At 34.0% G+C, this 27,786-nt stretch overlaps 1 protein-coding gene across 1 annotated transcript; it reads left to right on the plus strand.

The window, feature by feature from the left end:
* The first annotated feature begins 1,301 nt into the window (after positions 1-1,301).
* LOC123549697 (uncharacterized) lies at positions 1,302-26,150 on the plus strand. Its single transcript, XM_053521012.1, has 23 exons — positions 1,302-1,346; positions 4,383-4,524; positions 5,176-5,268; positions 7,563-7,850; positions 8,378-8,467; positions 8,710-8,763; positions 9,059-9,186; positions 10,522-10,653; positions 11,026-11,085; positions 11,640-11,731; positions 14,315-14,435; positions 14,810-14,918; positions 15,495-15,553; positions 15,912-16,031; positions 17,219-17,278; positions 17,573-17,660; positions 18,598-18,641; positions 19,141-19,235; positions 20,122-20,239; positions 21,575-21,694; positions 23,087-23,180; positions 25,372-25,424; positions 25,746-26,150. The coding sequence occupies exons 1-23, from the start codon at positions 1,302-1,304 to the stop codon at positions 25,794-25,796; spliced, it is 2,256 nt and encodes a 751-aa protein (XP_053376987.1). The 3' UTR covers positions 25,797-26,150.
* The last annotated feature ends 1,636 nt before the right edge of the window (positions 26,151-27,786 follow it).

The following is a 27,786-nucleotide window of genomic DNA, read 5'->3' on the forward strand; positions in this document are numbered from 1 at the left end:
AAATCTGTAAAAATATATCTAAATACTTTATAAAACAGCATGGGTCAGTAATGAGCATCAAAAATCCCCTTCATCACATAAAAGGTTACAATGGCAGCTATACCAAATTATGTTATTTCATGCTTTTTAGTGGTTTAAAACAAATTATCAAGGTATTCAAGTGGTTTATTGTCTGATTTACCACGGTTCAGTGTTCAGATATGTAGGAACCATAAGGGTGGTTAAATTCTGAAACATCTGAAAGATGAACCGTGATAATTTAGACAATAAATCTGAAGAAGGCCTTAATTATTTTCATTCTGACATCGTTGATATTTTTAAAAAATATCAAGCTGGATTTTTTTTCACAAAAAAAATAATGTATGGACGTATTGGCAATTTTATGAAATAATTGACTTCTAATGTTTTCTTACTTGTCTCCCGTCAACTGTTCTTTATTGCAGAATATACGGGGTTTTGTTTTCCCTTTCTTCGTTTAACTGGAATATATGAGCATGTTATTTTGTAATTGATGAATGACTGATGTCGGGAGTGTAACAAACCCTTTAAAATGACAATGAGAAGATAGTGTAATGATTTTTTGCTTAAAACGTCGTTTTTTTTTTTACGGGGACCAAAAAAGATTGACAAAATGACACTTAAATTTATTTAAGGGCACTTGCCTAAGATTTTTACTCCAGAAATTTATTTCTTTTAGTAGCGGTAAATAAATGCTTTTTTCTTAAGAAGTGTTGATTAAGATTAAATTTACTGAAAAAAGTATTTACAGAAACACTTGTCCTCCGAGGTTAGTGGTTCAGGTTGCGATTATGATTGTTTTGTCTATTTTGATGGGGTTCAGACCCCCTTTGGGCCCATAAAATTTCTTTCGTGTGGGAAAGCCATATTCTTTAAGGTTTACCTGCAGGTACCAGTCTGAAAAAAGAAATGCCATGGAGCACCTGTGGTTTTCCCTGCATTTTCGAAGATGACCTAAAGTTGGTCAGATGAATTGAACAATAAATTAAGTTGTAAAATTTTAAAATACCATGTTTTGGTGGTTTTGTTTGAATAGAATTAATTTTTTGTTGGTTTTTAAAGCAGTCCTTTTCTAATATAAATTTTAAAGGTATTTCTGCACCTTTGTTTTTAAAAAAAATGAAAACAAAGTTAAGGCCATGAATATTGGATTATTTAATAGAGAGGGGCCCAAATGTACAGACAAGGAATCAGAGATGTTGCAAGCACAAATAAGGGATGAGTGCATCATGGATGTTAAAAAAAAAGTTTGAGGGAAAAAAGATCCCTTCAATTTGAAAAGCATGCTGAAGTTACTTGTCAATGATTTCTTTCCGCAAGGTATAGAGGTAAGTATGACTTTCTCAGTTTCAAAAAATCTGTTTTGAGGTTTTAAATTATTATGTTGTGTATACTTTGGGATTCAAAAATGGACACCCACTTTTAAAAAGTTTTTCCCACAATACCCAATTCATACAAAAGGTAAAGAAGGTAAAATTAATTTTTTGTATATTGTCATGATATCCCATTATGGTGTGTTTTTTTTTTCCCCTTATTGCAGCTTTTTTTTAGCTCGAGGTGTCAGCAAACAACATCGCCTTTGGGTTTTTAAAAGTTTTGTAAAGGGGAAATATATCGTCACAATAAAAGCTTTTTTGGCTTCAAGTTGAATACTTATTTACTATCGTTTACACAGGAGAAATGACCCATATAACTTTGATTTAAATTTTTAAAGAATATGCATCTTTTCAGTTAGAATTTTTTGGATAAAGTCAGATCCTCTGTTGTGTCAAAAATTATTGTTTTTGAAACTGGAGTACTTATTTAACACAAAGTTACACCTGGAAAAAACTCCCCAAATGTTTGTTTTGACATAATTTTGGCCTTTTTAATTTCATTTTGGTTAAAATTTTTTTTTGAAGTACCTATCTATTTTACTGTAAAGTTTTGATTGAAATAAGTGTTATTCACTATAAAAAGTCTACCTGGAGAAACAATCCCCCAAAACTTGATCTGTTTTTTGAGGGTAATCCCCCTTTTTAAATTGAATTTTTGGGTAAAATTTTTTGGAAATGTCAATCCTTGTGCCGCCGCTGCTAGTAGGTAAGGGGGGGTTGGTTTAGGGGACGCGGGGTCGCGAGTTCGTCTGGGGCGGGGCGTTGTTCTCCATGACTATTTTAAAAAGACTTTGGTCTGAAATTTGTCTCCACCTCTGATTTTTTTCTGTGGGGAAGTTGGCAGTTACTTGCGGAAAAACGGTTTGTACTGGTACAGAATCCGGGGAACCTGGTTGGTTAAATGCCGCTGTTACATAACTGAAATCTTTTTAAAAAACGGGTTAAAACCCAAAAAAAACAAAAAGAAATCCTTGTTTAAAAAAATGACTTGAAATGAAATATTTATTTATCACTTTTTGTACCCGGGGAACAGAAATCCTTAATCTGATTTGAATTCTGAGTTACTCCCTTTTAAAATTTGAATATTTTTTTTTAAATTTTTGTTTAAATCAAATAGCTCCTTTTCTTTTAAAACTTTTGATTTTAAAAATTTTTTATTTTCAAAAAATTTTAAAACAGGGGAAATAACCCGTTTTACTCGATTTGATTTTGCAGGTTATGTCCCTTTTCAAATTGGATTTCTTTTTAAAAGGGAAAAAAGTAATTCAGATTCAAGCCTGAGAAAAATTGAGTGCCTGTCTTTGTTTTCAGCTCTTGATGCATGTTGAGTAAAAGTGTAAAGCTCCTATCAAGCAAAACAAAGATTTGCTTGGAACCAGACTTGATATTACTTTGACGTTTTGGGAAAGTTATGAATTGAGGTATTTTTTTTGTACTTAACTTAATACCAGACCTTTGTCTGTTACTTTGTTAGAAAATATTGAAAAATTGTCTTGTTTAACATGTAATTTTTGTGGAAAAGATGCATATTGAAAATTCTTCAACCGAAGAAAATTTTAAGTATTTGTAGAATGTTATTGTAAATTGTATGTCTTTAAAGGAATCCATCCCCCCAAAAAAAAACCAAAATTAACTGATTAAAATGTTTCTTCCAGCTATGTTGACTGTTAGGTTCTTGGAAATTCAAGAAATACTCCCAATTATTTCCAGTGCCCCTTCAGGTAGGCCCAGCAAAGATAAGACTTTTTCTGCAGAATGTGGTTGTAAAAGATATTAAACCCCTTTTTAGTTTATGGTTTTTCATTTTAACACAAATGTTCTGAAAGATCGGGGGCATGTTTGAATGTACTTGTGACAGCGCAGGTGGGTGTTTGGTCCAAAACAGTTGATCTCCCAAATTATGACAATGTTTTTTGGCATAAAATCGCAGCAAGTTCGATAACCAGTCAAAAAGTCCGGCAAATTTGGAAAAAAATTTTTTTGCAGCCTTGGCCCCTTAAATAAACATTCTTCATTTGATGTTTCACTAAACTTCTGATAATGTTTGTGAGCATAAGTATCGTAAGTTCAAAAAAAAAGCAGATAGTATGAGGCCTCTTTTATTATGGCCACTAATTTTCTTGAAAAACAGCAAATTAAGCCCTTTCAAATTCTGTAAGTCAAATAGTTATCCTTGTTTTCCTCAAAAATTTCTGTAACATTTTTTTTTGAGAAATTAGCAAAATTCGATAACCAGGGAAAAAGAAACAAATGTAAAATTGTTATATATGTCGTGTTTTTATTTTGTATAGGAAGATCAACATCTGGTGGTAGGCAAAAACAAATGTCTTTGCTCGTTTGTGTAGGGTTTAGAATTTTTAATTCAGAAATTTTTGTATTTTATGGTTTTCAAATTCATAAGTTTTGAAACACTTGCAGTTTTTATTTTTATATTCAAATATTTTTTATTGAATAAGTTCGAAAACTGAAATAAACAGATTTCTATCAAAACAATCTTCCCATTGGCCCTTTTTAAGGATGATGTTAAGTCATTTAAGGTGATTTTTCCAAAATGTCTCTGGAAAGAAGAATACGGAGTTGGGTTTGGGTGATGCATCCCTGTACCGTTTTGGTTGTATGGGGCTGGTTAAAATTCCATATGCCCTGAAAAACATCATTGCTACAATTTCGAACAGATATTTTTAATTTGGCAGCGCCTTTTGCACTGTGTAAGCAGTCAGTGTATTGATTGTAGTGGTAATTTCCCACAAAAAAAAAATACACCTTGAGTGGGGAAATTGTATTTTAGGGTTTTCAGATCACCTTTAGATTTTATTGCTTTACCCGTAGACTATTTCATTGCAAGGTTTTCAGCACATAAAGAGTAAAAACGAATAGTTATATTTTCCCTCTCTTTCCTTTGTTCGGACTTTTTTGTTTTATGAAAATCCTTACTGATTAAAGCATTAACTGTTATGATGTTGTCGTGTTTTTTTTTGCCAAATCAAGGATGAAGCAACAAGACAAGTGATTGATATTTACCATTTTTCTTTCAAAGACTTTGAAGACGTTACTGATAGAGATGCAGATAATAAATGTGAGACATCAGGAGAAGAAGTCGAGATCAATGGAACTAAAGAGGCAAACACAGGTTATTTTTATAATTACGTCTCCCATAAAGGAGACATTATTTTTGCCTTCACCCTCTTTCTGTCCGCCAAAAATCTTGTCCGCACTCTACATGGACATTCCTCATCTGGTCTTCAGCAGACTTGGACAGCATCTTTTTTACCATTATTCCCGGGCAGAATTAATCAATTACCCAAATTGCTCGAGGCAACTCAGAAATAAGGCCCTTGAATAACCCAAAATAAGCCTTCTTACTCATTTAAGGTATATTTATAGTGAGGAAATAGTATTTGAAGACTCGCTTACTGTTTAGATGATGAGGCAGTTGTGTGAAACATGTGCTTATCTTAAAATCAGCTAATGTTTACTTATAAATTTAAATGGATTATGATTTAACTGTGGTACGTACAACAAAGTGTGAAATGACTAATGGCTAATTATTTGTACCACAGAAAGTGTTTACAAAAAGATATAACATCTTCATTACAAGAGTAATAAACAGATGTAATTATATTTTCCCATCTCTATCCCTAGGATCATGACCTTAATGTTTTATGAAAATGCTTACTGCTTACAGCATTAACTTTTATGATGTTGTCGTTCTTTTGTTTTGCTGACTCAAATATGAAGGAACAAGACAAGTCATTGATATTTATAATTTTTCTTTTTTAAGAATTTGAAGAAGTTACAGAAAGTAAACCAGATATGACAGATGAATGTGAAAAAGAAGGCAAAGAAACGAATGTAACTGAAGAAGCAGTCCAAGGTTTATACATAATATTTTCCCCTAAAACTCCCAAAATATCTTCTTTAAAAGAAAGTATCCAAAATGGTGGTTATCTGGTATAAAAAGAACTGCTACAGGCCAGGAGTCTTAAGTTTTCATTCATTTCACTATTATCGATCCTGCTGTCACATATGCTTGCTGTTTAATTTTTTACCTTTATATGTAACCTCTCATTGTATACGTTATTAAACATTGTCAGTATTATAACTGAATGTATGTATTTATCGTGCCTCCTATGAGTTCCTAGCTTTTCTAATGGTCAATGTCACATGGAGACAGGATATATATCATATCCAGTTTATTTCGGACATGAATTTTGATCAAAACAAAATTGCTGCCACATGGCTAGCATAATTACATCAAGTAAGATTATTAATTAGCTCCAACTATAATATTGTTTCCAAGATTTAATTTACTGTTTTCTTGTCATTATCATTATACCTAGTTTACTTCCCTTTGTTGTCACTATAAATATGTCATATTATACCTTTTTAGCTCACCTGAACCCAAGGCTCAGGGTGAGCTATTGTGATCATTCACTGTCTGTCACCCTTCTGTCCACACTTTCATTTGAACATCTCCTCCTAAACCATACGACCAATTTTTATGAAACTTCATAGGGATGTTCTTTACAGGGTTTTCTTTAAAAATTGTTCGAAGTATTGAATTCCATATAGAACTCTGCCATTGCAACCAATAGGCGAAACTTTAGAAGTCCTTTCTCTTTTCATCAGTCTGAAGTTAACGACACGCCTCACTCAAAAAGTATTTAATATAAGTTTATTATACCTTGCGTATGTCGTGACCATGCTATGAACTTGGGCACCTCCTATTTTTCATCTTATTTTCAGAGTTATTGCCATGTAAATAGATAAAAATTCAAATTTTGACTTTGCGCACCTAAATAAAAAAGTATTTCATATAAATTGAGTCTTTATTATGATATGAACTTGTGCTCCTCCTATTCTCAGGGGTCTAGCTAGGTCCAATTTTTTGGGAGAAGTCACTTCTCCCTCAAGTTGATTTAGGGAGAAGTGGGGAGACTTTAGGGAGAAGTGGGAAGACTTTTCCTACTGCAATGATGTTGAGTGATTTAAAAGGTGGCTGTAATGTTCTTGATAAAAAGTATTGATGTGACCATTCATTTTCTTAGATCATTTCCCATACAGTGGTTATTGTTTCGTTAAAAAATTCTGAAAAAAGTCGTTTTCAAAATTCAAGCCGATTCTGTAAATGTAACCCGCCGAATTTTGGTTATATCTTGTATGAAGTGTTTATTATTAACACCGAGTCATTCACCGAGGAATGTCAGTATCTCACTCGAATAAAACTGAAAGTAAACTGTGTAATCTAGAAATACATATTCAAATAAATTCATCGATGGAAGTCAATTTAAACATAGTTAATACATTACATGTCATTCTTTTATCATAGATAACAAATAAATTTGTACCAAATTCCAATTTATCGCATGGTTAATCAGCAGTTTCTTTAAAAAAAACTTTGCTTTTTGCATTCAAACATGTTGACAATTAAAAACGAAGTGTCAAAGATGTAAATGCGACGCTAATTGGCTGAACACAATCAACGAGGTGTATCGGATAATTTGATTCGCTTTCACACTTCTCGGGAAAATCTCGCAAGTACCTGAAGTAGGCGGAGCTTAAATTATGCTCCCGGCGTGTGTTTGTGTATTCGGCACTCGATATGACACCGTGCAAGTTGTCAACAGTCCGGGTAGCACTAATTAGTGAGTGCGGAAATCAAAGAAAATCGGGCGACTTGCATTTCACTTTGAGGTTAGATTTGAGTGAAGTTTGAAGTTCTAGAGCGCCTATTTCGCTCAAGTCGCCCACTCGCGAGAGCCCTGATTCTTTGACAGACTCCATGTCATATTTTTAAATTTATGACCACTGAGATAGTGAAAAATGCACATTTTCACCTACTGATGTGCGTAGCTCAAGAAAGAATTAGAAGTGAATTCATGAATCCTTCCTTGAGTCTTTATCATGATGTGAACTTGCACACTTGGCACTAAGTTTGAGAATCTTAGCGCTTGTAACAGAGTTATGTCCCCTGAAATAGCCAAAATAGAAGATTTTTTGTTTCTGATGCTCATAGCTCAAGAAATATATGACCTATACTAATGATTCCTTTTCATAAAATGTTTGTTGAGACGATACCCCCTCAAGACTGCAAACATTTGAATTATTGCCCCTTATTTTTGACAGCTGTACCATTTCAGACACATTTTAGTTCTTGTTTCTTTACAGGAAATGAAGATGAAGTAGAAAAAAATAACCACAATCATCAAATTATGGCAAGGGAACCATTGAAGAAACTAATAAACATTACCTATAATATTACGGACAATGAAATGCTGAAAATTATTCAAAAACGTACAAACAACTTGATCCAAGAAGTGTTAACAGCAACAAACAGAGTAAGAACTTCACATGAGCCATTATTGTCCTTACCAAAAAGACGTACAAAAAGGAGGCTGAGGAAACGTTTGTTATTAAGGAAAGGTTTAAAAGGAAATGTTACAAAGAGAAAAGAAGGTTTGTTTTATTGCAATTAGGGTTTCTTTTTACAGAGGAACAGTGTATCTCTAGACTAACTTGCTTGATAGGCTAAACAAGATAGAAAGTAATACAGCTTGCATTGCAAAAATGACTACAGTAGAAACACTATTTCTTTGTCATAATATTTAGTGTAGTGTAAATACTATATTTTTTTTAGCTATCATGTCATTAAAAAGTAGGACATGTTATGTTGTGCTTAACATGTCCATGTGTCTGTCTGCTTGTCCATGTAACTTTTGATATGCCTGTTTTGGAACATGTATTACTAAACCTCAGATATGTAAGAAAATATGTTTTACAACAAATCAGGCTACACAATATTTTCTACTTGTTTCGATAGTAACTGTGAAGCCATTTCAAATATTCTTTGGACAGAGAAATTAAATGCTCAAGACCATTCTGGTGAATCCTTTACATAGGGAATATATGTAGCTCTTGAGAAGAGCTTTGTCGGATATTAAAGATTTTCTTGCTTTAACTTTATAAACCTTTATGTTGCACAGATAAAGCTGACATTGTAAATGTTGAAGTTGATGGTGAAGTTGATGGAAGTTTTCATCAAATGGAGACAGATCAATTTGAATGTTTCTCCAGTAAGTGTGATGTCTATCAACCAGTTAAATATATTAAGAAAAATATAAAGCATTGCTAAATGTGGAAGAGCTGTTTCAGAGCATTATATATATCTACAAAAAAAAAACACTGATGAAGAAATACTATTTATGTCAATGTTAACTGTTGAGTTGTTGCATATATAAATATGAGTTGATATGTTACATATAAGTACCCTTAGAAAGTGAGAAAAGTCATGAACTTGAAATTTTGTTACTTCTAGGTGACTTGACAGATGGCCTACAATTGAATTTAGAGCATTGTATAGATGAAGAAGGTAAGTGTGTCGAGTAAGAGTTAATAAGTATTTGGCTGTGACTTCTAAAATCCATAAATAAAAACACCTGCTTGTTTGAAATCTGTTGTTTATTTTTATTTATTTATTTTTTTTGGTACTAAACACTGGTCTAGTATTATGGCAGCTTTGTGTAATATCAGTTTCAAGAAATAAGTTTAAAAGTAGTTATCATTTAAACTGAGTATCATTATTTTATCATAAAATATTAAATGACATTTATTTATAATTTCAAACATGCTTGTTTTGCTTGCACATATAGTTTTGTTTACATCAGGAGAAAAGGTTAGACGGCTGTGGGCTCTACCGCAGAACTTCAACATTCCGGTTGCCAAGGTGTATGATGTTTGTGTGACTGACACTGATATCAGATCCCTGAAAGACAGAGAATGGTTGACCGACAATGTAAGTTACATATATTAGGACAATATAGTAAAGTCTGTCTACAATGACCAATCTTTAGAGTACTTCAAGAAGGTCACTAGAGACAGTAACGCATTATATACAATGTAGCTATGAAAGGTCTTAATGTTGGACATGATTTGGCGGAGAAGTCTAATAGCATATTATTATTCCTGCTTTCACATACATGTATACTGATCCAGTCAAAAAGGTAGGTTGGGCTATGCTTGAAAGATGTACAGGCTGCTGTGATGACTCAAATACTGCTGAAACTAGCACTGAGCCCAAACAATCCAAACATTGTAGGTTTGTAACAAACATTTTGATTGTATCCTTAATACTTTCTATAAATCCAGTTTCTACAGTTCAAAATATAGCTTAAAATTGTAATTATGCCACAATTAATTACACCTGCTGGTCGGTAATGTGACTGATACTTGACATCTGCAATGACAAATGCAAATTTTAAAAGGTTATTTTGCACAAAAACATTATTGTTTGCAACTGAAATGATGATAGTTTTCACAGCAATGGCCACAAAATACAACAAAAAGACCCAACTATAGTTTCTGGTTGTCCTTCGGTATATGGTCTTATAAAGGTCCTAAATACCAGTTTGGGGAAAAAATCATGGTCACTGTACACATCAGACAAGTAGTCGATACAAACAAGCCGATTTCAATGCATAATTCTGTAGGAGGAAGTTAAAGCAGCCACTGTAGACAGATGGTTGCTGAAAACAGGGGGTCACCAAGACAGTCTTTACTGTACTTGTTTCATGTTGCTCATTGTGTGTGAATATATTAACAATGTCTTACAATAAATGTAAGTCCAGTGATACATTTTTTTAATGCCCCCAGCATCTACTGATGCGGGAGGCATATAGTGATTGTCCTGTCCATCAGTCCGTCCATTTGTCCGTCCGTACAAGGTTCATCTAGCATAAATACCCATTACTAGAATGACTTGATACTTATGCAGATGTAACCTGTGACTATTCCTCAACTTCAAACATCAGTTGACCTCAGTTTGACCTTGACATCATTTTGGACTTAGGTTGCTTTATATGGGCCATCTCTTGGTTAACCAAATGGGACATTTTCGTGTAGTATCAATACCCCTGAAAAGAGTACATTGACACTAATACAGATGAAAACTGTGACCCTCCCTTATCTTCAAACATCACCTGACCTCATTTTGACCTTGACCTTGTTTTTGACCTAGGGGCAAAATCTATGGACAACGATGCCACTTCGGGCATCAAAATTTAGCCTAGTATTTTGAAAATGAAATAACAAAAGAATGTCTGATTTGGTAAATGTATTATTCTTTATTTAGGTTATTGACACCTACCTTAAGATCCTCACTGTTGAGCTGGAAGAGTCTGGTGGAGGGAAATGTATGTTCCTTGTCAGCTCAACTGTACGGCAAATAATGAATAAAACCTTTAGTAGCAGGACTTCCCACAAGGTAAAGTCTTTGACATATACAGTTTAATCAATCAAGAATCCTTATTCAAATTGTTCTTTATATGAAAATAAAATAAGTAGTAATGTTTTTATTTAATTAATATTTAGGAAATGCATTTAGACATATGCATGTATCAAATGGTTAATCTTATATATCAAAGTGGTCTTTACAAGCAGAAAAGTGTTCTCATTTTAACTTTTAAGCAAAACTCCCAATTTATAAAAATGTAACTTTTTTCTCTTATATATATTATACATGTAGTAATACTCATAACCTATAAGTCCGATAATTAAGAATTACAGTATTAATGAGACTACAGATATGTACTCCAAACATTCAGGCAAAAGAAAATCAAGCATATTTTTTTTACAGTTAAGTGACTACAAACTTGTTGTTGGAGCCTACATCAGAGCTTCACATTGGACACTTGTGGTGAGTTTTATGTTGGATGTTGGATAAAATGTATTTCACAGTACATTCGTTTGTATCTCTAATGTACCTAATTACATTCTTTTTATGTAGCATTGTAGACACAGCATTTAGTATGATTCACTGTCACAGTTACCAGTTAAAATGCATATTGAAAAATATTTTCACAAAGTGGTATTTGACTGTTGTAAGCGTAAAGAGTGCAAGGATTTCATTGTCTGTATGGTTTTATTAAAATATATGTATCAAAATATATTCATGATGACTGTACAGTAAATTACTTATTACTTTCACTGAATTACATACAAATCTGTACAAAGAAAAAAAAAGGAAATTTGAAGAAATAAATCTGAAGCATGTGAATGTCAGTGAAGAATTTAAAAATGCTGATTCAACAATATCACATTTGTCAGCTATGCTATAAGGTTATAAACAGTTCGGTAAATGCTTCTGTTGCAGACAATAGTTAAACTTTTTCAAGTGTTAGCCTGTACAAATGAAGAGAATAAATATTTTAGGAAAACACTTGGTTGCTCAGGAAAATCGTATATTTACAGGTACTGGATTTACAGAAGGAGATTGTATACTTCTACAACCCTGTAGAAGGAGCGGAAGATATTGAAATGGCTTTTATCAAATCATCTATGTGGTAAGAGTAACAACATGATTTAAACGATTGTCAGCAGTTAGGAATCAACTCATACTGTAATATGTAAAGCATTAAGATCATAGATTAGCCATATTCTATGACTTCTCAGTACATGTATATTTTATTAGCTCACCTGTCACATAGTGACAGGGTGGGCTTTTGTGATCGCCCTTTGTCCGTCCACAAGTTCTTGTCTGCACGATAGTGGTTTCATTTATGATTTTATTTTAACCAAACTTGCACACAACTTGTATCAGCATAAGATCTTAGTTCCTTTCTTGAACTAGCCAGATCCCATTATCGGTTCCAGAGTTATGGCCCCTGAAAGGGCCAAAATTAGCTATTTTGACCTTGTCTGCACAATAGCAGCTTTATTTATGATTTGATTTTTATACGCCTGAAGGGACGTATTATGTTATGATGCTGGTGTCCGTCTGTCCGTCCGTCTGTCCCTTAGCAATTTCGTGTCCACTCTGTAACTCTTGAACCCCTTGAAGGATTTCAAGGAAACTTTACACAAATGTTCACCACACCAAGACCATGTGCAGAGTGCATTTTTTGGATGTCTCGCTTCAAGGTCAAGGTCACACTTAGGAGTCAAAGGTCATATCAGTTTGTTTCGTGTCCGCTCTTTAACTCTTGAACCCCTTGAAGGATTTCAAAGAAACACGACACAAATGTTCACCACACCAAGACGACGTGCAGAGCGCATGTGCCGGATGACTTGCTTCAAGGTCAAGGTCACACTTAGGGGTCAGAAGTCATATCAGTTTGTTTCGTGTCCGCTCTGTAACTCTTGAACTGCTGGAAGGATTTCAAAGAAACGTGGCAGAAATGTTCACCACATTGTAACGATGTGCAGCGCGCATGTTCTGGATGACTCGCTTCAAGGTCAAGGTCACACTAAAGGGTCAAAGGTCATATATGACTTTGCTTTGTGTATATTGCTCTGCATTGCAGTGCTCTTGTTTTTATTTGGCAGATCTCTTTTTTGTACTTACAATAATTTTTTTTTTTAATTACTTCCCTTTTATGTTACTATAAATAGCTTATTTTGAAACTTTTTTATTATTGGCCGTAGGGAAAAACCGAGACCACTTTTCCGTGGTACAACATGGATGGTACCTCCAATTTTAAGGTGTATTTTTACATACCTGTACCTGATAAGGATTTTTTTGTAGACTTTGAATATTTTTTTTGTGGACTTAGATTTGTTTTTTGAAGTTTTCCTTTTGTTATTCCAGTCCATTGGGGCTACAACAGTCAAGTTCTTAAAATTTTGCTCCCGTCCTATGATGTAAGCCTTCGGGCGTATATTGCCCCGCTTGGAGGCGCTCTTGTTACCAAATTTGCACACAACTTGTATCACCATAAGATCTTGGATCCTTTCTTGAACTGGCCAGATCTCATTATGGGTTCCAGAGTTATGGCCCCTGAAAGGGCCAAAATTAGCTATTTTGACCTTGTCTGCACAATAGCAGCTTCATTTATGATTTGAATTTAATCAAACTTGCACAAAATTGTGTCACCATAATATCTAGGTTCCTTTCTTGAACTGGCCAGATCCCATAATGGGTTCCAGAGTTATGGCCCCTGAAAGGGCCAAAATTAGCTATTTTGACCTTGTCTGCACAATAGCAGCTACATTTATAATTTGAATTTAATCGGACTTGCACGAAAACTTGTGTCACCATAAGATCTCGGTTTCTTTCTTCAACTGGCCAGATCCCATAATGGGTTCCAGAGTTATGGCTCCTGAAAGGGCCAGAATTATCTATTTTGACTTTGTCTGTGCAATAGCAGCTTCATTTATGATTTGATTTTAACCAAAACTTGCACACAACTTGTATCACCATAAGATCTTGATTCTTTTTTATACACTCTAAGAGACGTAGTATGTTATCGCCTCGATGTCCGTCTGTCTGTCTTTCTGTCTGTTGGTTAGCAATTTCCCTTCCGCTCTGTAACTCTTGAACCCCTTGAAGGATTTCAAAGAAACCTGACACAAACGTTCACCTCATAGAAACGATGTGCAGAGCCCTAACCCTAACCCTAACCTTGTTTCAGATGGCTCACTTCATGGTCAAGGTCACACTTAGGGGTCAAAGGTCATATTACATTGTGATGTGTGTATATTGCTCTGCATTTGCGTTGCATTGCAGTGCTCTTGTTTTTATTTGGCAGATCCGTCTTTTGTTCACTTACAATACTTTGTTTTTAATTACTTCCCTTTTATGTTACTATAAATAGCTTATTTAGTAACTTTTTTATTATTGGCCGTAGGGTAAAACCAAGACCACTTTCCTGTGGTACAACATGGATGGTACCTCCAGTTTATAGGTGTATTTTGACATATCTGTACCTTTAGGAAAATTTCAACTATATTTTCTCATAATTATTTTGATTGATCTTGATTATGATTTTTTGACCTTCTTGTCCTTAAGTGCAATGATGACAGGTGAGCGATACAGGGCCATTATGGCCCTCTTGTTTGTTATTATGAATATAAAATACAAAATGTATCATTTTATTGCTTTTACCAAGTAAAAGCTGAAAAACATTTCTATATATATTTATTTCTAGTGGTTTCATTGCAAAATGCAGTCAGGAGAATGAAGCAGACGTGGTTAGAAGATGGCGTGTTGATGTACTTCCCCATTCTTCACAAACAGATTCCTTCAACTGTGGTGTCTACTGTTTACTTGTAAGATTTTTATATATTTTTTGTTTTTGAAACAATTTAAAATATTTTCTTTTACATGAATACTTTCACCTTTTAAAGGAATATCTACACATTTGACATATACAGATCTATGTACATTTCAACTGTATATGTAGGATACTGATTTACTTACAGTGTTTAACAATTAATTTGTATCTGAAAATGAAAGTAATTGTAGTTCTTTTTCGTTTCACGCTGGTTATTTGTAAATGTTGAATCAGTTTTATAAGTACTACAATATGCAGAAATTTAAATCAAAAAACTTCTTTAGATGTAAGTATTGGTTCCAAACAACCAAAGAAAATCCTGCATGGAAATTTACATAACAAGAATTACATTTGACACACAATTATCAGTTTGCAGAAAAGCATTTGCATGGTGAATTTGGTGACATCACAAGGATAACATTTGAAACCCTTAAAGACATGAGGTTGAAAATTGGGAAAAAAATGATGCTGTTTGAAGGTACATATTACTGATATGCTTACCAAAAGGATATATTTTTTTATAAATTGCATAGTTTATATCTGTTATCAATTTCAGGCAACAGACTAAAATGTTGATATAACATATGCAGATGACAAAGAGCTTTTAATTTCTTTTTTTAAGATATAGCAATTGATTTGCTCTTGAAAAGGGTCTGATTGTAGTGGTACAGTTGGAATTCAAGACATGTTTATAGAAATCATTCAGATAACACCCTTTCTTAAGATGACCTCATTTTGTAATTATTTTCCTGTTATTTCATTTTATAGTGTTTGTACCGAAAATACATCCATCAATAGGGGTCTAGTGGATTCTTTAAAATCACTAGTCCCAATAGAAATAATTACCTATTCTTCCAGTCAAATTATTGAATAGGGTGTCCTGATTGACTATGCAATACGCACAAGCTGTGATTTCCTCACTGACTGCCACACACTGTTTATGATATGATGGCAAGGCAACATAGCGGAACATCCATAGCTTCCACTATTTTGCATGTTATAGTAGTTATGATAGTGGAAATGAAGTATAGACACATGTATTTATTCACTGCAGTGTACATCACAGATTGCTGCCCGAAATGTGGGATGAATGTTGAGGAGCAAGATCAAAAGGTATTTCTGACATAATTATTGATAGAACCAAAGTAAGATCAAGCCTACACTCTTTTAATAACTGGTACTGGTAACTATTTGCAACTTCATCTGCGGCATCAGTTGTGTTACATACAAACAAGCCCAAAAACTGCCTGACCACGGATTTAACCCAGACCCTTTTCTTTGCAAAGCAAATGTCAGAACCACTGCACAACTTATGCCCATTCAGTCATATAGTCAATGATATGTTTAATATCTAAAATATGGTTTGAAAATTGTATTGACACAATTTAATGAAACTTTTCTGTTAAATGTTGTGTTATGCAATTTCTTTGAATATTTGTGTATAACGCATACAGTTAAATTATAATTTCAGCTTCAGTGTGATACCTGTGGTAGGTCATATCATTTTAAGCCGTATTGTGTTGAAGATGATATAAACTCCCTTGGTGATGGAGACACATTTTCCTGCATACTATGTAGATATAATTACTGGGTAAGTTCATGTTTCATTGTCCCCCCCCCCCCTCCGACAACAAAGTTGAAAGGGGGTGTATACTGGTTTCAGGTCTGACAGTCTGTCTGCAGACACAATCTTGTGATCAGTAACAACAATAGTTGTGCATTTGACATGTTAGTTTCTTTCCAAAAGAAATTGCAGAGTTACGGGACTTTGTTTTTTTGTTACTATACTTTATACATAGATACAATCTTGTGTGCACTATCTGGTCATGGCCTAGACACAATTTAAAGAAACTTCACAGAAGTCATCAGTAACAACATTAGTTGTGCATGGGGCATGTTAAGTTCTTTAAACAACAAAAATTGCATAGTTATGGGACTTTTTTTCTTCTTAACATACTATATTAACACCTAATCTTCCAAACCCTTGCACATAATTTAATGAAACTTCACACAAGTGATCAGTACCAACCCTAGTTGTGCATGGTGCATGTTAGGTTCTTTTAGATAAATACTCTGCATAGTTATGGGACTTTTTTTTGTTACTATATTATATACATACAGTCTATATACATACAGTCCACATAATTATGCAGTTTTGTGTGCGTCCAATTGCAAAGTACTGTGTCAGTGCATGCTGGGGGTACATTCATCACCTTCGTTGATAGCTCTAGTTTTATTTCCTAGTTTAACCTTCTTCATATACTCCTGCTTGTGAATTAGGTATTGTGAATATATTGATTTCACTGTCGGGTTAAGTTAAAATTTGTCTTTCACAATAAGTCAATAAAATGTCTAAAACAACACCATTAGACTTTATTTATACCCTATAAGTCATTTTTAGCAGTTCCTTTCACATTCTGAAAGTACATGTCTGTCAAAAAAAGTCATAGTCAATAGGTTATATTGGCTTGGTACACACTGTATTAATGGCATGTTGAAAAATATTTTGTCACATTCTGTCTTATCTAAGTTGATTGTTTAACTGATAATAATGCCTCTTTTCTGGTAGTAGCTTGGCATTAATACATAAGTGATAGAGGAATGGCATGATTGCACTCGTACAAATAATTATGGCACTGTATGTATTGCAAGTACATACAATACAGATTTTTTTCTATAAGGCCATATTTGATAGTTGAATAACTGCTGTATTTTTCACTGGAACTTTATAGCTATGAAATTTAATGTTATTCACAACTCTATACATTTTTTTTTCAGAAATGTCATTCAAAAAAACAGTGTATTGGCAACAATTACACATGGATTGACAAAGACCAGGTAATGGGTTTGCATGCTTATAGTACTCAACGGATAAAATTAAACAAACTATAGTACCTTTTTTTTTAACAAATCTCAAAACTCTTAATATATTCAAAATTTATAATATAAATATAATTAACTATTCTTTTATATATCCAGTTTGTATGATAGTTATGTAGTTTCAACATATAAAACAGTCATACATATGATATGTCTGTAATAAGACAGTAAAGTAAACAAAATCTGATATTTTGTTTAATTGATACATCACTTTAAGAATGGAAATGTTAGTCCAGTGTTCATATTATATAGGCTTTGAATGATCTGTGTGAAAGCAGTAGAGTTGATGAAGAAGAAGTGATGATTGTTGATCCAGCAGTAACAGCAGAAGAACCCATAGGTAATTCTTAATTTGAGAATGTTGCCTTTTGATGACAAGTAATGCTTATGTTTATCATACAGATTTCAACATGTTCATTTGCTAAGGCAGCCGTTTGAAGTTATCACACATGTGACATTTCTTGTTATTAATGTTAACCCGACTTAAACTGATTTAGTTACACACAGCAAGAAATTGAGCATTGTAAATGATATAATCTGCATTTCATAGTGTCATACATTCACATGAAAGAAAGGCATCACTTTTCGTTTTCAGTTGTTCATGCACCAGATATAAATTACAACTAAATGTATTGCATTGACAATTCATATATGGCTTCCCAATGATCATTTCTTGCTCAACTTTACAAAATATGGAGATTTGTCCTACTTGATCAATTGACGGCGTCTGTCCGCGTCCTCACTTTGGTTTAAGTTTTGGTACACTTTCTATTTACTTGATTGATTTGTTTCCAATTTTAAATAGTTATTCATCATCACCCACATCAAATGGCCAGTATTTCATGAATTATAACCCATTTTACCAAGAATTTCAGGTTAAACTTTTGGCGAAGTTTCACTCTGTCATAGCTTTTGTTACTAGTAAATGAAATAGATTCAAACTTAAGTTGTTCTTACACATCATTACAAGACACAAGATTCCTCACTCTCACACCAATGAATAATGCCCCTTTTTGGCTAAGAATTGCATGTTTACTTAATAAATGTTTTAATTAATTTATCTTCATGTCTGTTATAACTTAATTCTTTAGACACAAATATAGTATGCCTTTGTCCAATATCTTCACCCTCATCAGTGTCATTAAACACTTTATTGACAGGTCCTGCTTCCTCACATGAACCTAATTACACTATTCAGCATCGATATAGTCCGGCACGCTGTCTCCAGTGACAGCTCTTGTTTATACTGACTAACTGATTTCAATTCCAAATTACAGTTATCAAAGGTAAAAGAATACTGCAGCCAAGGAATAAGCAAAACGTATGTAACTATGTAATTTCTATTGATTTTATTAACTGGCATAAATGTGTTTTAAATTAAAATTTAACACATTTACATCCCACTAGCTGATTGTTTTTCAGTTTGTCAAACCGAGAGAAACATTTCATTTTAAGCTCACATGAGCAAAATGCTCAGGTTGAGCCATTTTGATTGCTCACCATCCAGCGTCTGCCCGTCATGGTCAGTCCACAGTTTCTTTTAAACAACATCTATACCTTGACCTTCTCATTTTGTAATTAGCTCCACTATTCATAGAATAGTCGAGGTCTTTGACTCGCTCGTACTTCCGTGTCCAGATTTGGTTAAGGTTTTGTATATAAACTGGTGATCAGAGTATCAAAACATTTATACAAAGGCAAAATGAAATAAGGCAAACTGATTAGAATGTCCATACTTTAAGTTTTATTTATACAGGTAAACATGCACATCATAGTTTCATAAATATTCTTTGTTATTACTTTTTATCACTTTATTTCAGAGGAAAAGGACTTCATTTGTTTACCCAGAACTTACTAAGAAGAAGAAAAGTGCCGATGAAGTGTACTGTGTTTGTAGGAGGAAATGCAAGAAAAGGTACCTCAAAACTGAATACACTGTAACAAATTTCATCAGTCAAATTCATGAAAGGAATCCAAAATTATAAATAACACCTAACTAGGTCAGTATAAAGTCTTCTATGGATTTGAAGATTTTTGGTTTGCTGCTTCCATGGTGAGGAAAAGTAGTTCCTGTATGAGTCTGAAAGCTTGAATTTGGTTGGCCAAGCTTATGTTATAAAGAGCAGCTCTATGTCACAAAAAGAAATAGGCATATGAAAGTTAATTTATATAAAGGTCCTTATTAATTTTTTTGAATTCCAGAATGTATTAACTACTGCCTGGGGCATCTACGTCTACCTTGTTTAAAGTCATTGGTTTTTATGTCAGTCAGGTATGATCAAACATTAGTAGTTCGGTATAGTCGGTAACAGAACCTTTTTTTATGTTAGTATATTGATGACATGCCTTTTTATGCCCCTGGCATCTACTGATGCTGGAGACATGTAGTGATTGTCCTGTCCGTCCATTCGTGCGTATGACATTAACCAAATTGGACCGTTTCGTCTAGCATCAATACCCCTTACTAGAAACACTTGATACTAATGCAGATGTAAGCTGTGACCATTGCTCATCTTCAGACATCACCTAACCTTGACCTTGACCTCATTTTGGACTTAGGTTGCTTTATATGGGCCACCTCTTGCTTAACCAAAATGGACCGTTTCTTCTAGCAACAATACTGCTTACATGAATGAATTGTTACTAATACAGCTGTAACCTGTGACCATTCCTCATCTTCATACAACACCTGACCTCAGTTTGACCTTCACTTCTTTATGGACTTAGGTTGCTTTGTATCGACAAGGATGCCACCGGGGGCATGAAGCGTTTATTGAATGCAGCTCCCTGTTTTCTTATAGTGATTGCATGTGGTGTTGCGATTCATGCAATGAATGGTTCCATCCAAAATGTATTGGTAGAGATGACGAAGAGGAACCACCCAGAAATGAAACGTCATTCCTGTGTAAGCCTTGTCTGGTAAAGCATCAGTTAAAGATAATTTGTAATGTTTTACAATATTTGTGTCCCCCATGAGTGGTGGGGGCATATAGATTTTCTCTTGTCTGTGCATCTGTCCGTATGTCCGTCCGATGTTTGTGATGCGCCTAAAAAGTATTTGATATAAATTGATGAAACCTTGCATGAGTCTTTATCATAATATGAACTTGCGCACCTCCTATTTTTCATCTGGCTCCGCCCCCTATTTTTAGAGTTATGGCCCCTGAAATATTCAAACAGGCACATTTTCAGCTTGTGACACATCTAGCTCAAAAAGTGTATGATATAAATGGATGAAAACTTACATAAATCTTTATCATGATATGAACTTGCACACCTCCCATTTATTTGCTGGCTCCTCCCCCTATTTTTAAAGTTATGGCCCCTGAAATAGTAAAAATATGCACATTTTCACCTAATTATGTGCCTAACTCAAAAAGTAACCTTGCTTGAGTCCTTATCATAATGTGACCTTCCACACTTAGCATTCTTCTTAGAATCTTAGTGTTTATTATGGAGTTATGACCCTTGAAATAGCCAAAATAGTGAATTTTGTGTTTGTGATGCTCATAGCTAGAAAAGTATATGGTATAGAATAATGAATCCTTTTCATAATTGTTTGGAGGCTATACCTAATTAAGAATGCAAAGACTGGAATTATTTCCCCCTTATTTGTGACAAATGTACCAGTGGGGGCACACCCTGTGTCCTTCAGACACATTCTAGTTTTAATAAATATATAATTGATATTCTTATACCTTTTTTCCACTTGAATTTTAATATGTGACCATTCTTTTATTATAGTATGCAGTGGCTGGGGGGAGGGGGGTTGTTCCCATCCTACCCGGAAATATTGATCCCTACTAGGTGGAGAGTGTGAAGTTGGTGTATCCAGTAATATTCCCTGTTCCGTCTTATAGCCGTACTGTGGTCTGACGTTGGGTCAGATTGGATGATATCAATAATTTGATATTTTACGTGTTCGACATTATTATTTATCAATGTTGAAATGTTTTGGCGACAAGTGTATCTTTACTGAGTAGTATATCTCTCAGGTGTTCTTTGATTCAAATTTGGAATTCACATTTCGTTTCTCCCACGTATTGTTTCATGCATTTTGTAGATATACAACGTTTTGTGTTGTGCAGTGGCCTTGGAGTTTTCTTTCCCCGTTTCTGTGCATTCTCTTATTATAGTTCAAGTAGTTGGAATTAACTTTACTGTACTCAATGCAACAAGTGATTTTATCCAAAAATTACATAATGTTGACATAGTACACATAGTATGTTTAATCTTCTGTTTTGCATTTTCAAGACTGAGCAATTGAAAGAATGGTCCGTAGATGGAATAGAATCACTTCTTGGTTCTACTGTCGATGAAGAAGATTTAGACGAAGAGGATTTTTTTATCAAAATGGAGGAAGTACAGAAGCATGTAGGTTGCTTAAGTAATTATAAAAACATGCATATAGTAGTACTGTAAAACACTTTATTTGTCCCGATTTTTGGCATTTTATTATTTTGCGAAATCTTAAATTCGCGATGTACAAATCGTAATTTTAAATTCGCGAATGTGAATCCGGAAGAAAACCGGAAGTACGACTGCATTCGGTTACTTTCTGCAATTATTGTACCTGTATGACATCACTGTTAAAAGTTTATTCTCCGGTCCGCTAGTGCGTGTTATGCTCTTTATTGATAGCAGATTAGCATACATGCCTTTAATATCTGATATGTGCTCACTGTAGTATAGTCGTCAATAAATTGTCCTAAAGCTTAAAAGTGTTCACTGTTCCTTTCTTTTGTTATTACGTAGCTTGCAAACTTTTCACAGTTTCTTTCAGTTTTGAAAAAAGTGTAAACCATTGTAAAATTGGTAAACAATGGTACATTATGTATGATAATTATCTTCGTCTTTTGAAAAGGGAAACTGTTTTGTTAGGCGTAAAAAATAATTGCGTGTATGTATGCACAGACAGACTACAGCCCTTAGACCTGAGTGTAAATGCCAATTTCAAGTTGTACATTAAAGCGCGTTTTGAGGAGTTTTATGCTAACGAAATCGCCGTCCAATTAAAGGATAGTAACATTGACTCTGTAAATGCTGATTTGCGCTTGTCCACTGTGAAACCACTGCACACTAAATGGCTTGTTAAAACCATGCAGAAAATTGAGAATGACACTGATATGGTACAGCGTGGCAGGATTCAGACTGGAATTCACGTCACAGCTTAATTTAGAATTACTAGTACTTGGTACATGTACTATAGTATTTTCACGGAAGATAACTTTATTTGAGCGGTCATGTACAGCAACACCGTTAGTTTCTTCCCTTGTGCTGATCGATACGTCATGAATTGGATAAATGTTTACTATTAAATAATAAAAATTATACTTTGCTGTATACATATATATTTTGTATATAATATAGTCATTTAACCGTACTTGTTGAACCATGGTGGAATCACGCAAAATCACAATAACTGAATTTCGTAAGTAGCTGGAATAGAATTGACAATAGTGAACTAAGTAGAAAAACTACTGCAACAACTAACACTGAATTGCTTCAAGCACCCAATATGACACTCGGGCGTAAATCTATGCAAATATATTGACGCTTCCTGTATCACTGCAACTTAACCGGAAATAGAAATGAGTATGTAATAACTGCTCATACCTGGTTTGATATGTTTATATAGTGATGAACGCAATCTTACATGTATATTGACTTTTTCTAATGGAAATATTATCATAATCAACGAATTTCAAACAAATATTTAACACATGTCTTGCATCCTAAACAGACTTGGATGTAATTTGATTTCAGCTCCATGCCTTGGATGAAGCGACACATAATGTTCACAAAACAGAGAGGCTTACCACATTTACAAGGATTTGGGGAAGCTTTGTTCAGTCCACAGGTAGGATAACTAATTCTTAAAGAGAATGGAGTGTCAGTAATTCGGTTGAAAATGTCCTTCCATTGTGTAGAAGGAAGGCCATAATAAATAGATCCTAATTTTACCATTTTTGTGCAAAATTCGTACAGAATCAGTGCTGAAATCATGCATTTCCACTAGTAAAATACATTCTGCATGAAATGAGACGATTTCATATTCATACACCCAATGTGGAAAGGTTTGCAGATGGAAACTTGAATTATGTATTTATTGCGCAAATATGTGCCATTTTTAAGGTAACAGAACACAAATGACTGGCATTTCACCTATTTTCTTTTCATCTTTTCTTTAATTTGTGATAGATGTTGCACGAAAAATAGGTGTAAGAAAAAGTGATGTTCTATAAATATACTTAAAGACGACCTGAACTTGTCGTTTTTTATATGAAACCAAGACGGATTTGACTCAATGACCTTCAGCCAGATTGGCATTTTATCCTCTTATTTTATACATATGAACTTGGGGGAAATGTATCAAGTATATCATGATAACAAACCATTCACCTACATATATATTAGATACTGAACATTATAGTTTATACTGGCTTTATTCAGCTGTAATGCAAAACAAGTATTGTCCAATTAAAAAAAATTATATTCCGAAAATACAGTACTTTAACAAAATCCTGATATAGACAATCACTTTTTACCTCAACTATAAGAAGTATAAGGAGAGCTATCCTACTCGACTCAGTGTCAGCGTCTTTCCACATACAAACCTTGATTAAATTTTTTTATACTTTCTCTTTTTTTAAATTTATCTCAGTAATTACTTGATGGATTTAATTCAAACTTGAAATACTTATTCCTCATCATCCTCCACATCATCTGACATAAGGACCATAACTCTGGCACCAATATATCATGATTTATCCACCCTTTTCACTTGGATTTTCAGGTTAAAGTATTGTTGCACTTTCTTTCTATCTCTGTTATTACTGCATGGATTTGATTCAAACTTTAAATAGTTGTTCAACATCATCACCCACATTATATAACACAATGGGCATAACTCTGGCACCAATCTTTTATAAATTATTCCCAGTTTTTGCTTAGAAGTTCAGGTTAAATGTTGTGATGCACTCTAATTCTACCTTTTATTACTGAACGGATTTGATTGTAAGACTAACTTAAAATAGTTGTTCAACATTATCACCCACATCATATGACACAAGATGCATAACTCTAGCACAACTTCTCATGAATTATTCCCCCTTTTTACTTAGAATTCCAGGTTAAAGTCTTGATACACTTTCACTCTATTTCCGTTATTACTAAATGGATTTTATTCAAACTGAAAGTAATTGTTCAACAGCATCACCCACATCATAAGACTGTAGGTGCATAACTCTGAATTATTCCCCCTTTTCTATTAGATTTTCAGGTTAAAGTTTTTATTGCACTTTCACTCTGTCTCTATTATTACTGAATGGATCGATTCAAACTTTAAATTGTTGATCAGCATCATCAGCCACACCATTGACTTGTATAGTGTTTTGATACACTTTATCTTTACCTGCCTTACCCTTGCAGGATTGTAAGAGGCAAATAATAGGGTCTTATCATTTGGTTTTGCAGTAACTCTGCGCTTCCAGGTATGCAAATTTTATTTCAATGTAAATGAAATGTGGAACCAAACTTTATAGTCCTGTTTGGCCCCATATAACCTATACTGTGTTGGTGCGCCGTAAAACCCAAATAAATACATAAATTATCTTTATCTCTCTTATTACTTAATATTTTTTGTACAGACTTGGGCTATTGTACAATAGCTTCACCCACAAATGAGAATTAATAAACACTCTAGTGACAGCTGCAGCTTTATCAAATATGCCCAATTTCACTATCCAGCTTCGAAAAAGTCGAGCACACTGTCTCCTTTAGTTTATACTAATTTGTTTTATTTAATATTAACAACTCTCCGCTTCCTGGAAAAACCAGTATTGGTGTCATATGAGAAGTCATGGACGTGACACCAGTGGGGCTCGAACCCACGACCCCAGGATTGAGCGGCCAACACCTTATCCACTAGACCACCACTCCCCTGTCTCCTTTGACAGCTGTTGTTAATTTTGTATTCATTTTAAGTATTGATTGGTTAAATAATTTGGTGTATCTCTCATGTTTCACTTTACTGCAAAATTCTTTTACAGGCCATTTGTATGATAAAGGTGAATTTAAGAAAAAGATTCCAAAAGTTGAAAGAGTAAGTGAACTATTAGTGTTTCAAAGTATTTTTATGCCCTCCTTCCTTGCCGTTGTTAGTTAGTTCTTGGTATAGAGGTTAGTCATGCCCATTGTTTTACACCAGAAATGTTGCAGTGTTTTAAATACTCATCTTGTATGAAGTGAATTTTAGCAGTATGTTAATCGGTCAAAGGTTTCTAGATTATAATAATAATTTCAGTCAGTATAATGTTTAATATATATATATATATATATATATCTGTGTGTGTGTGTGTGTGTGTGAGAGATTTACATGGCCAGCCACGGAGAAATGATAATTTGTTTTTTTTTCTTTTTCCAGTTCCAGTTCAATCTATTCATTGCATTATGTGATACCGTCGGTTGCAAATGAGGATTTGAAATCTTTTTTCGAAGAGGAAACAGGGTAAGCAGATTTATTATTTAATGTTACTATTAATTAAAACGCAGCAATGTCTTTATTTCAGTGTGTTATTTAAAGACTTCTTGAAGTGACAATTTATTACTTTACAGCATTTTATGAGACATAGAAAGATATACTTTTCCTATTATATTTACTTCATAACAGCGGGTGTTAAGTGCTGTGTTGTGGCCATACAAAGTCACCCCAACTTCATTTCAGTGTTGCTGTATTTTCTGATCATTTGGGATCATTGATTTCAACTCATTTAGATTTCAAGATTGAATACCGCTTAAGAGGGTGATAGGGGGTGTGGGCAGTATTGCACTTTTCTTTACTGTTCATGAACAAAATCAGTCAAATAAAGTCCTCTATTTTCACAGCCCGCTTAGCTCAGTAGGTAAGAGCATTGGTCTACGGATTGCGGGGTCGCGAGTTCGATCCTCGGGCGGGGCGTATGTTCTCCGTGACTATTTGATAAACGACATTGTGTCTGAAATCATTAGTCCTCCACCTCTGACTCATGTGGGAAAGTTGGCAGTTACTTGCGGAGAACAGATTTGTACTGGTACAGAATCCAGGAACACTGGTTAGGTTAACTGCCCGCCGTTACATGACTGAAATACTGTCGAAAAACGGCGTTAAACCCAAAACAAACAAAACCTTGTTCTTAGTGCTTTTCTGTGGATCTACTTTTCAGGTTATATTCTTTTATAAATATATACAGACATGTAACATTACTTTGTTTCAGTCAATCGGAGAACTATATTTATAAAGTGATGGTGAAGGATGCAATGATAACAATAATGCAGGAGGTGAGAGGTCTATTCGACTTGAACAAAGACATATTTGTATTTTATAAGACAATTACAATAAATATTTCAATATTTGGATAGATAAATCATTTACATACCTCCACCTCTTTGTGTATTCAGCATTAGGAGATTTGCATTTTCTAGGACAAGTTACCATATATTAACGTGGAGCACTATATGATAATTTTGGAATGCACTACCGTATAATTTTAAAATTGCGTTAAGTTCAGTTATTAATGACCAAAAAAAATTTTAAAAAATGAACATTGGATTGTATATTAAAGTTTTGTTCCATTGTTAGGCCATAGGTGACGAATATGAAAATGTGGACGAGGAGCTGCGGAAAACAGAGGGGAAAACTACAAGTAAATCCAATTCGCTTCTGTTGAATTGTAAGTAAACGACATTTATAAAACTCATGCAGAAATGTAGCCCTCCCACTTTGCTTAGCATGGAGAGCAGGGTCGTGACTTCGATTCCCGGCTTGGGCATATGCACTATTTGAAAAAAATACATTGTGTCTGAAATCATTCTTCCTCAACCTCTGATAATTCTTGTGTGGAAATGGTTTTAATCCAGAAACAAAAAGAAATCCAAAAAATAAGCGAAATCAAATATATATGTTTTTCCTGAAGTGCAGTCAGTTTCTAAGTAAAACCTGAAAACATTAAAAAAAAACAATTTTTTATCTTTTACTTCAATTCCCTTATAATAGTACACACTGTTTATCGTATTCAATTAATGTGATCAATTTGAAAAAATGTATCTCTATGAATATACATATTCTATGTGTTTCTGATTATGTGAGAAATGTGCATGTTTATTTTTATTCAAATATAAGAAATGTGCATTTTTATTTATATTCAGATATCATGAACGACAGAGAAAAGTACATCCAGTTACACAAGAGGAATTAATGCATGATCTGCTCCATTACAAGTTATTTGTGACACTATATTGATCTGAATTCATACGACTAGAGGTCGTTAAAGTCAAGTACCTAGGACTTTTATTTTCCCTGCTGTAACAATGGCTCTACATTGTCTAATATGTTGAAAGATTTATTTCACGTGACCATGCAGTTGAAAGATGTTACACCATATGTTCTTCATGAGTGTTCGTGATCGTGCAAGTGTGTTGATTGGAAA

The sequence above is a fragment of the Mercenaria mercenaria genome, chromosome 13, assembly GCF_021730395.1.
Source record: "Mercenaria mercenaria strain notata chromosome 13, MADL_Memer_1, whole genome shotgun sequence".
NCBI lineage: Eukaryota > Metazoa > Mollusca > Bivalvia > Venerida > Veneridae > Mercenaria > Mercenaria mercenaria.